The sequence below is a fragment of the Oncorhynchus mykiss genome, chromosome 25 (assembly GCF_013265735.2).
Source record: "Oncorhynchus mykiss isolate Arlee chromosome 25, USDA_OmykA_1.1, whole genome shotgun sequence".
Classification (NCBI taxonomy): domain Eukaryota; kingdom Metazoa; phylum Chordata; class Actinopteri; order Salmoniformes; family Salmonidae; genus Oncorhynchus; species Oncorhynchus mykiss.
The window spans coordinates 23,316,061-23,333,847 of NC_048589.1; the positions used below are offsets into that span (position 1 = coordinate 23,316,061).

General features: G+C 42.2%; 1 protein-coding gene across 2 annotated transcripts in view; it reads right to left on the minus strand.

Annotated features, from left to right (window-relative positions):
* Positions 1-15,831, minus strand: part of brf1a (BRF1 RNA polymerase III transcription initiation factor subunit a) — a 64,348-nt gene extending 48,517 nt beyond the window's left edge. Inside the window, exons 1-6 of one of the 2 annotated variants that reach the window (XM_036962240.1) lie at positions 15,585-15,831; positions 14,519-14,728; positions 10,127-10,207; positions 6,013-6,186; positions 908-939; positions 28-100 (exon numbers count right to left, since the gene is read on the minus strand). In XM_036962240.1, the coding sequence (XP_036818135.1) occupies positions 28-100; positions 908-939; positions 6,013-6,186; positions 10,127-10,207; positions 14,519-14,702 (544 nt within the window). In that variant the 5' untranslated portion in view covers positions 14,703-14,728; positions 15,585-15,831. Of the gene's footprint in view, positions 1-27; positions 101-907; positions 940-6,012; positions 6,187-10,126; positions 10,208-14,518; positions 14,729-15,369 lie in introns of both variants that reach the window. The other variant, XM_021584989.2, reaches the window with a different exon arrangement.
* Between the last annotated feature and the right edge of the window lie 1,956 nt (positions 15,832-17,787).

Consider the following 17,787-nt stretch of genomic DNA (forward strand, 5'->3'; position numbering starts at 1 on the left):
GGAGTATTGCAGGGAGACGGTAGGTACCTATGGCGGGGGCATTGATGCAGAGCTCTCTGGCCAGGACCAGGAAGGTTCTACCCAGGACGTAAACATTTACCTGAGGGAGGGAAAAGAGAATTAAGAGCAAACTGGCGTAAACTGGCGTACTATCTAGAAAGCCCATCGATTCTCCAGAACAGGGGCAGACTAAAGCTCTAGTTTGATCTCCGACCATCTCATTCTTTCCGGCTAACGCTCCAGACCTTAGGGCAGCGTTTCCCAAACAAGTCCTGGGGCCCACCCTGGGTGCATGTTTTGGTTCTTAACCCTAGCACTACACAGCAGATTCATAGCTTGATGAGTTGATGGGAGGTGGGTCACAATGCCTTCCCGTGGGAGAGGAGGGCAGTGATCACTGGCCTGGGTGGGGCACCACAAACTGTGGATTTGTGGAATATCTACCCATAGCACACTGATCCTTGACCGGATAGCACACTCCTACCCTTCAAATACCAGGGGGTAGGGTCAGCTCTTCCAAGGACAGCTGAGAGCATAAAAATACAACTGACCAGCTGTGTCTGAGAAATGTCCCTCCACCCTAACACTGACTTTATACACAGAAAAAAATGTGGGCCTATATTTATACTGTCCTTGGCTTTAGTTAAAAAGCTCAACATACTGCATAAGCCAACTTCCATCTTGTTGGATGTTATATCATGGTCAGTGTGGGGATGGGATTGTGTATACTTAAAAAATAAAAATAAACATCCTTGATGTATCGGACTGTTCAATTATATTTCAGAAGAGGTTTTTATTAATAAAACATATTTAAAAAAGGGCTAAATGTCAACGTCGTGGTGCAAACACTCAGAGTTGAAAAAAAGACGGAGAGAAATTAGTGTAGGCCTACTCATTGGAAACTCACCTGCAGGAGGTCACTGAGGTCAAGCAGCATGTCTGTAAAGGGGGGGGGGGGTTAAATCAAAACCACAGGATAGTACACAATTACATAATTTGGGTTTCCATTCTCTGCAAATGGTACAGCCAAGTGTGTTTGTTATTTTCAATAAAAAGTATTTCAAACTTCCTAACCAGCATTCATTAATACAATATTACAGACGTTAGAATATGAAATACATTTTCAGGATCATTTCTGGTGCAGTCAACAGTGTACATTAATTGAACGTGTCACCTCAGGCCAGCAGCATTTCTACATATACTGAGCAACAGCTTCTGGAGAATGAGCCACCCCCTTTAACCTCTGAACCCCCCCCCCCCCCCTCAGTCTCTGTGGAGACACTCGTCTCCTGGTGACCAACACAGCCCCTGCATCAGTCTCTGTGGCGACAGGTGCACGTGTCCGGGGGCGGGTAAAGTGGATTAGCGACAACCCTTTTCAAAAAGCCTCACAATGGGATTATGGTCACCACTGAAATGGAAAAGATAATCATACAGTCTCGATATGAGATTACAGACAAGTCATCATAATAATGAAAACAAGTCCCTCTGTGCAGCTGATTTTCTCAGAGATAAGTTGCCACAAGCATCCTGTTTTACCATTTCAGTAGTATGGGGAAGGAGGGAGGGAGGTTACTTCCTAGCCCTGCATGTAAAACGTGTGGAGGTTTCATTTTGACGTGAATACTTGACTGTAATTCATCAAGGTCATGAATGTGACCATAACCTGGCCCTTCCCAACAACAACACCTGTGGGAATGATCCCATTAAATGTATTAACTAGCATTTAATTGAGGGCCCCCTGAGCAATCATTGCAAATATCCAGATGTCCCTTCACTGAGCGCCATGCCATTTCAGCTGCTAGACACTGAACAATGTTTGCCTCTTGATTCCTTTTTCTCTACTCATCATTCCAGTTCTCTGTGAAAGTTCTACAGATCGTTTTCCCCAACTGTGGAAAAGGAAGTGGAGTGGAGCCATGGTTACTTTATCCAACCCTCACCCACGACCCATGTAAACAATGTAATGGGAAAGGCTTTGCTCTGCTCCCTCCATCCTCTTGTTCTAGCAGATAAAACTGTCCCCTGCCCTTCCTGTGAAACCACCGGCTGTTACATAACCACATCATACTCAGTCAATGACAGGAAACGATAAACCAACAGCCGTACAAATGGGATATAAAAAGCTGATCTGCTTAACATTAGGACAGTACAGAAACGGGTATTGAGTGAAACACATGACCACAAGTCATGTCGAACTCCTGGAGATTGATGCTACAGCTACATATATACACTACATACAGTGCATTCTAGGGCTGTCCCCGACTAAAAAATAAATCTTAGTCGACCAAGAGTCGTCTGTTCTTTCAACTCTTTATACTCAGGTCTGTGAGTATAACAGAACTCATATGGCAGGTGAAAACCTGAGACAAATCCAACCAGGAAGTGGTAAATCTGAGGCTTGTAGTTTTTTTTTTTTAACTGAGCCCCTATTGCAGATACAGCGAGATATTGGTTATGTTGCACTTCCTAAGGATCCACTAGATGTCAACCGTCTTTAGAAACTTGAATGAGGATTCTACTATAAGAGGGGCTCATAAAAGCAGTTTGAGTAAGTGGTCTGGCAGAGAGCTCTCGTTCCATTGCATTTCAACGGACAAAGGAATTCTCCGGTTGGAACATTGTTGATGTTTTATGTTAAAAACATCCTAAAGATGGATTCCATACTTAGTTTGGCATGTTTCTATGGGCTGTAACGGAACTTTTTGAACTTTTCATCCGACGTTCGGCGCAAAAAGAGCTTTTGGATTTGTTTATCGAACAAATCAAACATTTATGGTGGAACTGGGATTCCTGGGAGTGCATTCTGATGAAGATCAAAAAAAGGTAAGTGAATATTTAAAATGCTATTTCTGAGTAATGTTGACTACCCAATATGGCAGATATCTTTTTGGCTACTTTGTTGTCTAAAGGCTTTACTCAGATTATTGCATGGTTTGCATTAAGGAGAAGTTTATCTAAAGTTCCATGTATAACAGTCGTATCTTTATCAATATTTATGAGTATTTCTCTAATTTGATGTGGCTCTCTGCACAATCACTGCATGTTTTAGAACTACTGATCGTAACGCGCCAATGTAAACTCTGATTTTTTTTATATAAATATGAACTTTATCAAACAAAACATACATGTCTTGTGTAACATGAAGTCCTATGAGTGTCATCTGATGAAGATCATCAAAAGGTTAGTGATTCATTTTTATCTCTATTTCTGCTTTTTGTGACTCCTCTCTTTGGCTGGAAAAATTGCTGTTTTTCTGTGGCTTGGTGGTGACCTAACATAATAATTTGTGTTGCTTTCGCTGTAAAGCCTTTTTGAAGTAGGACACTGTGGCTGGATTAACGAGAATTGTATCTTTAAAATGGTGTAAAATACTTGTATGCTTGAAGAATTTTAATTATGAGATTTTTGTTGTTTTGAATTTGGCGCCCTGCACTTTCACTGGCCGTTGGCGAGGGGTTCCGCTAGACAGGTTAATCAAATCAACTATATTCACATTCACTATATTGTCTGATGCTTTAAGCATACGGTTTGATTAATTGACTTGATTGTGCTGGGCCAGGCTCAGACTTGCTGCATTGTTAAAAAAAAATAAAAAATGAAGACTGACTGGCACCCGTTGTCTCGCTCCCCTCCCTGCTGCAGCGACCACCAAAGACCAAAGTGTTTATCGCGCTGTCCTTGTTGCTGAAGATGCAATATAATTACAGCCATTTCTGACAAAAAAGTTCTGTTACCGAAATTCCTAATTTGTTTAGGAAAAACTATATTCTCTCAACCCTGGCTCTTTATGTGACACGTATGCATTGCATGCACGTGTCCAAAGACCTATTCACACAGGACTAGTATTACTAGAACGTTGGTTATGTAATTATTACTCAAAAATGTCAGTTATTCCAGAGGATGATTCGTTTTTTTCAAACTGCCCCCTGTAATTCTTTATTTTCTTCCCAATGAATTGACCGTTATGATGCAAGCCTGGAGGTTTTTATTCTAGGCGTGAAGATACAGTATTTCAACATGTCAAGGTCATAGGGCCACACTGATAACTCAAGCTTGGATCCCAAGTTTCTAAATCATACCAAACCATCTCCTCACTCTGCAGCTGCCTCCGGCATTGTTCTCAACACCAATATGCTGGTTAACTTTGCTATTATGCACAAAGCAACCTGGTCTAGGCGCCAATTCAACAGCGCACTGATGTGTTTCAGAACCGTGGACATCGAACTCGATCCAACAAAAGCGCATGTTATAAAATAATATTTTTTTTATTAGTGTTGCACCATTGTTCTTATGTAATATAACCATATACAATTTCAGTAGCCCATCTTAGACTGGACTGTTTCATTCCCACGACCTCCACAATGGATCAGTCAACAGCGCGAATCAGACATATCTTGTACACCATGAGAGAATATATATATTTATTTTTGCTCCTGCTCGACTAAATACTTTTGAATGCACTGGGGTCAGCCCTAGTACATTCGGAAAGTATTCAGACCCCTTCCCTTTTTCCACATTTTGTTACGTTACAGCCCGATTCTAAAATTGATTCAATTGTTTTTCCCCCTCAATCTACACACAACACCCCATAATGACAAAGCAAAAACAGTTTAATTTAAAAAATTAAAAAATATATATATATTAGAGTAAGGCTGTAACGTAACAAAAATGGGCAAAAAGGGAAGGAGTCTGAATAGTTTTCAAATGCACTGTGGACAAGAAGTATGTGGACACCCCTTCAAATAAGTGGATTTGGCTATTTCAGCCACACCATTTGCGGACAGGTGTATAAAATTGAGCAAACAGTCATGCCATCTCCAAAGACAAACATAGGCAGTAGAATGGCCTTACTGAAGAGCTCAGTGACTTTCGACGTGGCACGGTCATAGGATGCCACCTTTCCAACAAGTCAGCTCGTCAAATTTCTGTCCCGGTCAACTGTAAGTGCTGTTATTGTGAAGTGGAAACATCTAGGAGCATCAACGGCACAGCCGATAAGTGGTAGGCCACACAAGCTCACAAAACTGGACCGCTGAGTGCTGAAACACGTAGCGCGTAAAAATGGTCTGTCCTCACTACCGAGTTCCAAACTGCCTCTGGAAGCAACGTCAGCAAAATAACTGTTCATCGGGAGCTTAATGAAATAGGTTTCCATGACTGAGCAGCTGCACACAAGCCTAAGATCACCATGTGCAATGCCAAGCGTTGGCTGGAGTAGTGTAAAGCTCGATGACATTGGAGCAGTGGAAACGCGTTCTCTGGAGTGATGAATCGCGCTTAATCATCTGGCAGGCCGACAGATTTTTTGTTTGGCGGATGCCAGGAGAACGCTACCTGCTCGAATGCATAGTGACAACTGTAAAGTTTGGTGGAGGAGGAATAGTAGTCTGGGGCTGTTTTTCATGGTTCGGGGTAAGCCCTTTAGTTCCAGTGAAGGGAAATCTTAATGCTACAGCATACAATTACATTCTAGACAACTCTATGCTTCCAACTGTGTGGCAACAGTTTGGGAACGGCCCTTTCTTGTATCAGCATGACGATGCCATGCCCCATGCACAAAGCAAAGTGCATACAGAAATGGTTTGTCGAGATTGGTGTGGAAGAACTTGACTGGCCTGCACAGAGCCCTGACCTCAATCCCATTGGGATGAATTGGAACGCCATCTAATCAACAAACATCAGTGCCCGACCTCACTAATTGTGTTGTGGCTGAATGGAAGCAAGTCTCCACAGCAAATGTTCCAACATCTAGTGTAAAGCCTTCCCAGAAGAGTGGAGGCTGTTATACCAGCAAAGGGGGGGGGGGGGGGGCAACTCCATATTAATGCCCATGAGTTTGGAATGAGATGTTCGACGAGCAGGTGTCCACATACTTTTGGTCGTATAGTGTATAATGGTAACAACTATTTGGTTGTAGCATAAACATTTTGCATTCCCCTTTTTTCAAATCAACCCCTTCCCTCCTTCCTCTGTTACTCCACCATCCCTCTCTGCAGTGTGTAAGGATACGAGGTGTTCCTTCCGTCCTGCAGACCAGGTAGAGGCATGCGGCCACCACGTGGGCCACCCTTCGGCCCCGTGTCAGGCGTTTACACACGGCCATCTTGTAGAAGTTGAAGGCCGTGTCCAGGCAGTGCTGGTTCAGCTGCAGCTGGTGGCCCAGTGTGTTGATCTGACGTCTCCCTGGAGACAAACACAGACATGTTATTACACACAGTTCGAAGTCGTACACACTCAGACGCACAATCATATGCACTTAAGACATATAATAAACAGAGTAGACAAAGATCCACACACGACAGGGATTGCAATTACCCTGACGTTCAGGTCAGGTGTTTCAAAATCAGTGTGTCCTTTGCTCTCCTGATTAACTTTGCATGAAAACACTCAGACATTATACACAATCAGATGTCCCAGTGAATACACACAGGTACTCGTAAGATGTGTGTGGCAAACTACTGCTGCTGAGGTAATGCAACATCTTAGTGATTAAATATTCCCCCTGCTTTGCTGAACAGATTGCTTCAGATTATAGGGCAGCCGCACATCACCAGCATTAGTCATACCTAGGGTTGTACATTTTGGGGAATATTCAGAGGTGGAAACTTTCTGTAGGAATATATGCAAATTAATATTACTACCATTTAAAATGGTCACTAAAATTTCACTGAACAACAAAAGGGAATATTGAATGATCCCCAATGACCCATCGCATCTCCCAAAAACGTTTTCAACATAAATTATAGTAAAATGATAGTCTAAAAACTAAAGCTTTGGTTGTCTTCCTCTCAGGGTTCCATGTCTTTTCCCTGGACCTCCTCAATGTCCACCTCTTGAACATCAGACTCTGAGGCCTCATCTTCACTGTCACTTTCCAACCTTGAGGATGGCTCGTTGTCAGGCTCAAAAAGCCAAAAATTTGCCCGGATGGCCATCAATTTTTCAACCCTTGTATTGGTCAGCCTGTTGCGTGCTTTGGTGTGTGTGTTCCCAAACAAGGACCAGTTGCGCTCTGAGGGCAGAAGTCAGGCAGAAGTCTTCACGCTTTTTGATGCATTTCAGAACTGCAGTTTCCTCTGCTTGGAGCAACAGTGAAGTGGGCAGGGCAGTACGGATGTCTTCTCTTTCATCTGCAAGTAGAGTCTGAACATCATACAGGATGGCATTGTATCCCTCAATCCGTGCAATGGCTACTGCTATAGGTTTCAGGAGTTTCAGGCTGCTTACCACTCCCTCCCGAAATGCATCATCCAGGAGGATCCTCTTGATGGGCCTATCCATATCGGCAGACTGTGATATGGCCATTTCTTGGAGAGACTCCTTCCCCTCCAGGAGACTGTCAAACATGATGACAACACCACCCCAATGGGTGTTGCTGGGCAGCTTCAATGTGGTGCTATAATTCTTCTCACTTTGCTTGGTGAGGTAGATTGCTGCTATAACTTTATAACCCTTCACATACCTAACCATTTCCAAGGCTCTCTTGTAGAATGTGTCCATTGTTTTCAATGCCATGATGTCCTTGAACAACAGATTCAATGCATGAGCAGCACAGCCAATGGGTGTGATGTGAGGGTAGGACTCCACTTTAGACCAAGCAGCCTTCATGTTCACAGCATTGTCTGTCACCAGTGCTAATACCTTCTGTGGTCCAACGTCATTGATGACTGCATTCAGCTCATCTGCAATGTAGAGACCCGTGTGTCGGTTGTCCCTTGTAGAATACTGGTTGAAGGGTGGAGATGTAGTTAATTTTTTCTTCCCCACAAACAATTGACCACCCATCAGAGATGACTGCAATCCAGTCTGCTTTCTCTATGATTTGCTTGACCTTCACTTGAACTCTGCATTCAGCAAATGAGTAGGTCAAGCATGTCTGGTTGGAGGGGTGTATGCTGGGTGAAGAACATTCAGAAATCTCTTCCAATACACATTGCCTGTGAGCATCAGAGGTTAACCAGTTGCATACACAGCTCGAGCAAGACATTCATCAGCATTTCTCTGACTACGTTCCGCCATTGAGTAAAAAAAAAAAAAATGTTTCCAGGAGGATGTTGCTATGGATAAGGTGTCTGATTAATATTTTTCACCTCGAATAGAAGTAGGGGGACTTTTGTCAGAGGTTGCTTGTTGTGAGTGCTGAGGGAACTTTATGCATTTGGCCAGATGATTCTGCATCTTTGTTGCATTCCTCACATATGATTTGGCACAGTATTTTCAAATGTACACAGCTTTTCCTCCTACATTAGCTGCAGTGAAATGTATCCACACATCAGATGTGGCATTTTCCTGTAAAGATTAGAAAAAATATAAATAGTTAAGTAGTTAGATTAAACAACTCCTTTGTAAGATAACTGTTTTAAGATTAAACATGTATGGAAACAGGTGAATTAACACTCAGTTAGCAGGCTCAAGCAAGCTAAAAACCCACATGGTAGCCAAAACTAACTAGCAGAAATTGTTAATAAGTTAGATATGATTTAAACACACTTTGCTGTAGGCTACTATTTACTAGTTAACAAAAAATCATGCATGTCATAAAATATATTAACCCCACCCAGTATTGTAAACAAAACTTACCAGAAAGCATGTAGTCCTTGGCTCAGACAGTGTAGTAGTGTGGGCTCAATAACATATCATTTGTGTGCAAGATCTTGAGAATCAGCTGTGATGGAAGAATGCACTGTGCATGTAGAGGGTTGCAATTCCATTGAATTAGGGATAGTTTGACCAAAATATGCCACAAGACCTAGAATTGCCTTGTGTATCCAACAAAGGTTCACTGTTATAAGCTAACTTTGATGAATTTAAGCAAAATTCTCTTAACTTCCCATGGCAAATTTCCGGAAAAAGTCCAGAAATTTACCGGAAAGTTTCCGACCCTTTGCAACCCTACTCATACCACTCCCTCCTCATTCCCCTCTCCTCCTCAAGTTGTGACAAACTAAATATCCTGATTTCTATACAGCTTTGTCTATGCATCTTCCAAACCCCAACCAGCATCATCATCATCATCCGGTACATTTATTGTGACAGCTGGATACAATTGGAAAGCCCCACACTAGCGATATATTGAGGCAGTTTGGGTCAAATGCAGGACATATGAGATTTCTCCAGTAATGGGAAAAGGAACCTGTGTTGGTCATTGTGAGGAGACGTGATGAGTTAGAGTGGGGGTAGGGACGGGGGAGGATGATGCATTAATCAAAGTGTGGGTGGGTGGGTTGGAGAGCAGAGGGTGGCCTGGCCAGACACTTGGGATGTTTATGGAAGAGAGCATTCCCTCACAGCACCACTCTTGTTCTCTCAGAGCTCCATAGACACTATATATCTCCCCGCAGCATGACAGACCTATTACCCCATACAAACTCACACCCGGCTGTATCTATATATGTCTGTTCTTCTCAGACACATATATTAGTCATCGTCCACAAAGTCTGACTAACATCTGTCTCATCCCTACAGACACACTCTGACAGTGCTATGTTTGCAAGCCCCACACACACACTCCTGCTTAGCAGTTAGCCAGCACTATATTGATCATCAGTACCATGGGAGTAGCAGGAGCCACAGACGACTACTCACATTAGGTTACTGGGAGATAATTGACATTTTACGGCTGAGTAAAAGTAACTTCCAAATAAACGTGACTAAACAAACAGGAAATCATCAAAACTAGGCAACACAGACTGAATGTGTCCGACCAGACAAAGGAAACGTATGACATCAGCCCTTTCCTGAGGCATTCAAGCATGCGATGGATGTTTGCTTGTGCCAACCAAGCAATGCTGTAGACACACCCTGTTAATCTCTCATTGGACATTAAAGGAAATGGGTTGTCCCTACCAAGTTTGTTGTGCTTCTGAAATAAGGTCCCGATACAGATGCCACTTTACGAGGGGATGAGGACCATGTAAAGCAGATGGCATCATTTTAATCTGTCTAGTATAAGACTAAATGCTTTACTTTCAAGACATCATGAAACACAGCATTAAAAACAAAGGTTAATATCCTAGCGCACCCACATTTGAGGATTAGGCCTGCTGTAAGTGTAATGAGCTCTTATGATGCATGCACGCCAATGCTTTAGGAATGCAAGTGGTGACCCCTAATGTTAACTCACCGTTCTGCAGGGTCTGGGCCCGGGACTCCCTTCCAACGCCCGTATAGAGCCCTTCCCCAAAAGTGGGGTTCCTTCCAGAGGCTATAAATACAGGAGAAAGAGAGAAGCGTTACATCACGACACCAGGAGTGCAATCTTTAACATTTACAAAACAGTAGGGCTGTGACGATACTTCCTTTAAAATCCTGCTGTATGTAAGATATTGTGTGCAATAGCTTGGAAAATAAATACATATGAGACTGGATGACATAATGACATTAGGGCTGTTTTCCTAAATAAGTTAAATCTGCTTCATGTTTTGTTTCTTTTCCACGGTACTAGCGAGTTTCACGATACTGGTATCACACAATTTAGCAGATCTTATAGCAGGTCCAGCAAAATGCTTACAGTGCCTTCATGGTATTCACAACCCTTTACCTTTTCCACATTTTGTTGTGATTAAAATGGATTTAATTGTCTTTTTTTTGTCAACGATTTATAGAAAATAAATTTAAACATTTGTTAAAAATGTATGAAAAATTAAACACTAATATCTTGATTAGATAACTATTCAACCCTCTGAGTCAATACATGTTAGAATCACCTTTGGCAGCGATTACAGCTGTGAGTTTTTCTGGGTAAATCTCGAAGAGTTCTTCACTCCTGGATTGTGCAACATTTGCCCATTATTCAATTTAACATTTTTCAAGCTCTGTCAAATTGGTTGTTGATCCTTGCTAAACAACCACTTTCAGGTCTTGCCATAGATTTTCAACCAGATTTAAGTCAAAATTGTCACTTGGCCACTCAGGAACATTCACTGTCTTCTTGGTAAGCTACTCCAGTGTAGATTTGGCCTTGTATTTTAGGTTATTGTCCTGCTGAAAGCTGAATTTCCTCTCCCAATGACTGGTGGAAAGCAGACAACCAGTCATTCCTCTAGGATTTTTCCCGTGCTTAGCTCCATTCGGTTTCTTTCTTATCCTGAAAAACTCCCCAATTAGTTAACAATTACAAGCACACCCATAACATGATGCAGCCACCACAATGCTTGAAATGGAGAATGGTACTCAGTAATGTGTTGTATTTGCCCCAAACTTAACATGTTATATTCAGGACAAAAGGTTAATTGCTTTGCCACATTTTTTGCAGTATTACTCGTGTGCCTTGTTGCAAACAAGATGCAGGTTTTCAAAATTTTTTGTTATATACAGGCTTCCTTCTGTACAGGCTTCCTTCTGTTAATTGGGTTAGTATTGTGGAGTAACTATAATGCTGTTGACCCATACTCAATTCTCTATTGCAGCCATTAAAATGCTGTTTTAAAGTCACCATTGGCCTCATGGTGAAATTTCAGTTTCCTTCCTCTCCGGCAACTGAGTAAGGAAGGACGCCTGCATCTATGTAGTGACTGGCTGTACTGATACACCATCCAAAGTGTAATTAATAACTTCATTATTTATATTTATTTAACTAGGCAAGTCAGTTAAAAACAAATTCTTATTTACAAAGAAGGCTAAAATACTCAAAGGGATATTCAATGACTGCTTTTTATTTTTATTATCCCCCCAATCTACCAATACGTGCCTTCTTCGCGAAACATTTGAAAACGTCCCTGGTCTTTGTGGTTGAATCTGTGCTTGAAATTCACTGCTCGACTGAGGGACCTTACTTATTGTATGTGTGAGGTACAGAGATGAGGTGGTCATTAAAGAAATCACGTTAAACACTATTATTGCACACAGAGCAAGTCCATGGAACTTGTGACTCAAGCACATATTTACTCCTGAACTTATTTAGGTTCACCATAACAAAAGGGGTTGAATACTTGACTAAAGACATTAAAGCTTTTCATTTTTAATTCATAAAAAAAAAATGCAAACCATAATTCCACTTTGACATTATGGGGTATAGTGTGTAGTAAGTAGACTTTGAGCATTGGCTTGCGAGAGCCAGAACAGCTCATAGGGCAGGATGCCTGTTTCTGTAGTGCAAGGCAGCTTGATGTACAAGTACACCACCTGGAGAGGACGCTAGTCTATCACAGGGCCTTACCACCAATCTATCTAAAAAAATAATAATACATTTTAAATTCAGGCTGTTACAACAAAATGTGGAAAAAGTCAAGTCATGGATTGAGATTGGACTTCTGGTTTTTACTTAATTCTCTGTACAGGCCAATGATTATGACAACGATTCTGATCTAACCATAAATTAATATATTGCGGCACTGGCCTGAGAAGATTGAAGTTCAATATCTAGCCTAGAATTAGTCTAGTAGGCTCACGTTAACTATACTGAACAAAAAATATAGACCCAACGCGCAACAATTTCAAAGATTTTTCTGAGTTACAGTTCATGGAAGGAAATCAGTCAATTGAAATAAATTAGGCCCTAATTTATGGATTTCACATGACTGGGCATGGGCACTGCCATGGGTAGGTCTGGGAGGGCAGGCCCACCCACTGGGGAGGCAGGCCCAGCCAATCAGAATTTGTTTTTCCGCACAAAATGCCTTTATTACAGACAGAAATAAACCTCCTTCCCCCTCAGACAATCCCACAGGTGATCCCGAGCTGGCGTGGTTACACGTGGTCTGGGGTTGTGAGGCCGGTTGGACGTACTGCCAAATTCTCTAAGAAGACATTGGAGGCAGCTTATGGGAGAGAAATGAGCATTCAATTCTCTGGCAAAAGCTCTGTTGGACATTCCTGCAGTCAGCATGCCAATTGCACGCTCCTTCAAAACTTGAGACATCTATGGCATTGTTTTGTGTGACAAAACTGCACAATTTAGAGTGGCTTTATATTGTTCCAGCACAAGATGCACCTGTAATATCAGCTTCTTGATATGCTACACCTGTCAGGTGGATGGATTATCTTGGCAAAGAAGAATTGCTCACTAACAGGGATGTAGACAAATTTGTACACTAAATTTGAGATAAATAATCTATCCGTATAGAACATTTCTGGGATCTGTTATTTCAGCTCATGACACCAACATTACATGTTTTGTTTATATTTTTGTTCAGTATAGCTAGCTAACTCAGGTCCATTGTTGCCCATGCGAGGAAGTTAGGCTAGCAAGCATTTTAGCTAGGTAGCCTATGACAAAATGTAAGTGTACCGTATGAGCCATAGACCGTTTTGCCAACATGAAAGAGGAGGATGGCATTGGCGTAGGGTGAGTCCAAAAACATTTTGCGCATGCACAAAGAAATAAGTACCATGGACAAGCACATGATATTTAGCTAAATTGATTGGAATAAATTGTTTTTGGTAATTGGCATCTTTAAGTTTGTTTTCAGTGTATTAAACTTAGTATATATAGCCTTGTTTTCATGATGTTTAAATGTTTAAATTGAAATAGTGGTGGAATAGCGGATGCAGTGCTCCTGTTGTCTTTGTGCCGACTTGCCAACTCAGTGGTTCTAAATCAGTAGTTGTTTAGTAAACTGTCGAAAACATTAACTTAAACATGCTGCAGGTCATATAACTGTTTGGAACATGCAATATTTGCTTTGTGGACTGCTTTGTGGTTTTGTGATGAAACAAATATGTAGTTGAATTTACCACGGTGGCGTATGAACGAATGGGTTAGAGCAAACAATGCAAATATGACAACAACGGTTGTAATATGGCTTTCTTACTGGCTTAGCTTCCTCAGAGATATCACCCACGCACAGCTACTGGAAAGACTAGCCAGGGCCATGTACTCTGCAAAAAATACCATTCTGCAATCCAAGTGACTAACTTAATGTCATGAAAAACTGCAGGAATAAAGGGATATAAAAGTGTTTTATACTTCTTATAAGCAATGTCTCTTAGCTCTCAAAAACCCTTCTCTCCATAAGGTTCCACGGCTGGCTCTGTGTGAACTACAATTCCAACGCTGTGTTTTAACGTTTAGAAACTTCAATAATCATTGCTTGCTAAACGCTTTTGAAACATAACCCTTCTTTCATATCAGCAAGAAATATTATTTGAAATAAAAAAGACATGCTTACTGTATCTGATTTGCACAGATCCATAAGCTGTGTGTGCCTCCAGTTGACAAACTACACTTCCTTCAGAGTTATGCTAACACACAGGTGTTCAGAGCATTAGCACAGGTGGTCACTGGCTGTTTTTCGTAAACAAGTGCAGTAACATGGAGATCTGGCCATGTGGAAACACTAACCCTATAAAAGGTGTGTAGTAATTATTTTGTGCTGATTTGAAAGACATGTTCCTTATGCTTCCAAAAGGTACCGCGAGTGATGCGTGTTAACGTCTAGAGCAAGCATCAGGGCTCTTAAAAAAAGAAGATACCGTCATCAATAGGCACTAAAAGGTAGTCATCTATGAATGGGCTACCTCTCAGAATAATGTAGCTCTTGTCATTATAACCAACCTACAATCCATCTGCACATACCATCTCCAGCTACAAACTGTCCCACAGCAGAGGAGCCGCCCCCTCCTGTCTCCATGAACTGGACCTCGGACACGATAATGTTGTCCTCCAGGACCGAGCCACAGCCCACGCACACCGCATCGCCTCTGGCCTGGTCCACATCGATGTCTGTGCCCCCACAGTTCTTACACACTCTTGAACTCATGGTGAAGTCTGCTCACACTGCTCAGCCTGGGGAACAGAGAAAAAAAAATGGGCCACATTTTTGTGGAAGTCCCATTTTGTAAGAGTTGCATTTATTGGCTACATAAAAATCTACACATGTCATGTATTCTTCCAGCCAAAAGGTGGTGGCCTACAAGCATAACCTACTGCCAACAACAATTAAATCAACTTAAACTGCATGAGTGACTGCATATCACGTTTGGAAATAATTACTATCACAATAATATGATAGCCTAACTAACACTTTCATAAATCCTCTGTAACCTGACCCTGGACGCTTGGGGTATAAATGCGCCACTACACCCCTAGCTAACGTTACGTGGCATAGAGTGGTGATCATTTATCTAACTAGTTTGCTGTACATTTAAGTGTCATTTGTGTCAAATGCGCTTGTACTGGTCTAATGTGCTTGACATTTCCGTCAATGATTGTTCCGCATGTTTAATCTCGTACCTAGATGAATTAAATAACGACCCCGTTTTAAATCTTTAATAGCCGTGAGCGTTGGAATCACTGACCGCAAACTTTCTACAATCTACTAGGTTAGGTTTTGGTATTAAAAATAATTATGTGTAGCCTAATGGGTAACATGGTTTCCAAAAGGTGGTGATGAATTGTTGAGAAAATACTGGATAATGAATACGCACCAGCCAATTCAAAGGCGATGCTGCTGACAGCGATGTGGCTAGCAAACTTTAGCTGATAGCAAGTCTCCCGAGTAGATTTCCAAGCCAGTGCGTCAGCTAAATCTATGTAAATGTTTTGTAGTGACTAGACAATGTATATAGCCTAAATGTACTGTTATTTGGATTCTAAACCACACATTATTTACTGTAATGAGGTAACAAGATAGACAGACTACCATGCATGCAATCCTTCTTGTAACCTCATTGCCAAGCCCACATGTGCGTTTTCATGCTTGGCAAATGGATTGGTCCAAACTGATTTTCGAGGGTGATATGCCCAGTAGTGATAATTCTATATCCCTTTCTTACAGAAATGTGTCATCAGAGAATGTTCCTGCCTCGTACGTGATTGGTAATGATATTTGTTGATCCAGTATATGAAGAAAAAAATACTCAAAATCTAAAAAAATATCAAACTGCTACTACAAACACCCCCTTTTAGCTCCACATGATAGCGACCCATGTACACAGTGAACGCAATGGACTGACATTTTTAAAGAGACACGACCCAAAATCCTTGTCTTGTGACTTGACATCTTTCTTTTCGGTGTCATCATAACCTCATTCTAAACATAAGATATACTTTTTGGACACCACACTCCACAAATCAATCTTGCAGGCTCCAGTTTTATATATTTTTTATTGATTATTATCCAGTCAAATCAAATCAAATTTTTATTTGTCACATACACATGGTTAGCAGATGTTAATGCGAGTGTAGCGAAATGCTTGTGCTTCTAGTTCCGACAATGCAGTAATAACAAGTAATCTAACTAACAATTCCAAAACTACTGTCTTGTACACAGTGTAAGGGGATAAAGAATATGTACATAAGGATATATGAATGAGTGATGGTACAGAGCAGCATAGGCAAGATACAGTAGATGGTATCGGGTACAGTATGTACAAATGAGATGAGTATGTAAACAAAGTGGCATAGTATAGTATAAAGTGGCTAGTGATACATGTATTACATAAGGATACCGTCGATGATATAGAGTACAGTATATACGTATGCATATGAGATGAATAATGTAGGGTAAGTAACATTTATATAAGGTAGCATTGTTTAAAGTGGCTAGTGATATATTTACATCATTTCCCATCAATTCCCATTATTAAAGTGGCTGGAGTTGAGTCAGTGTCAGTGTGTTGGCAGCAGCCACTCAGTGTTAGTGGTGGCTGTTTAACAGTCTGATGGCCTTGAGATAGAAGCTGTTTTTCAGTCTCTCGGTCCCAGCTTTGATGCACCTGTACTGACCTCGCCTTCTGGATGATAGCGGGGTGAACAGGCAGTGGCTCGGGTGGTTGATGTCCTTGATGATCTTTATGGCCTTCCTGTGACATCGGGTGGTGTAGGTGTCCTGGAGGGCAGGTAGTTTGCCCCCGGTGATGCGTTGTGCAGACCTCACTACCCTCTGGAGAGCCTTACGGTTGAGGGCGGTGCAGTTGCCATACCAGGCGGTGATACAGCCCGCCAGGATGCTCTCGATTGTGCATCTGTAGAAGTTTGTGAGTGCTTTTGGTGACAAGCCGAATTTCTTCAGCCTCCTGAGGTTGAAGAGGCGCTGCTGCGCCTTCTTCACGATGCTGTCTGTGTGAGTGGACCAATTCAGTTTGTCTGTGATGTGTATGCCGAGGAACTTAAAACTTGCTACCCTCTCCACTACTGTTCCATCGATGTGGATAGGGGGGTGTTCCCTCTGCTGTTTCCTGAAGTCCACAATCATCTCCTTAGTTTTGTTGACGTTGAGTGTGAGGTTATTTTCCTGACACCACACTCCGAGGGCCCTCACCTCCTCCCTGTAGGCCGTCTCATCGTTGTTGGTAATCAAGCCTACCACTGTTGTGTCGTCCGCAAACTTGATGATTGAGTTGGAGGCGTGCGTGGCCACGCAGTCGTGGGTGAACAGGGAGTACAGGAGAGGGCTCAGAACGCACCCTTGTGGGGCCCCAGTGTTGAGGATCAGCGGGGAGGAGATGTTGTTGCCTACCCTCACCACCTGGGGGCGGCCCGTCAGGAAGTCCAGTACCCAGTTGCACAGGGCGGGGTCGAGACCCAGGGTCTCGAGCTTGATGACGAGCTTGGAGGGTACTATGGTGTTGAATGCCGAGCTGTAGTCGATGAACAGCATTCTCACATAGGTATTCCTCTTGTCCAGATGGGTTAGGGCAGTGTGCAGTGTGGTTGAGATTGCATCGTCTGTGGACCTATTTGGGCGGTAAGCAAATTGGAGTGGGTCTAGGGTGTCAGGTAGGGTGGAGGTGATATGGTCCTTGACTAGTCTCTCAAAGCACTTCATGATGACGGATGTGAGTGCTACGGGGCGGTAGTCATTTAGCTCAGTTACCTTAGCTTTCTTGGGAACAGGAACAATG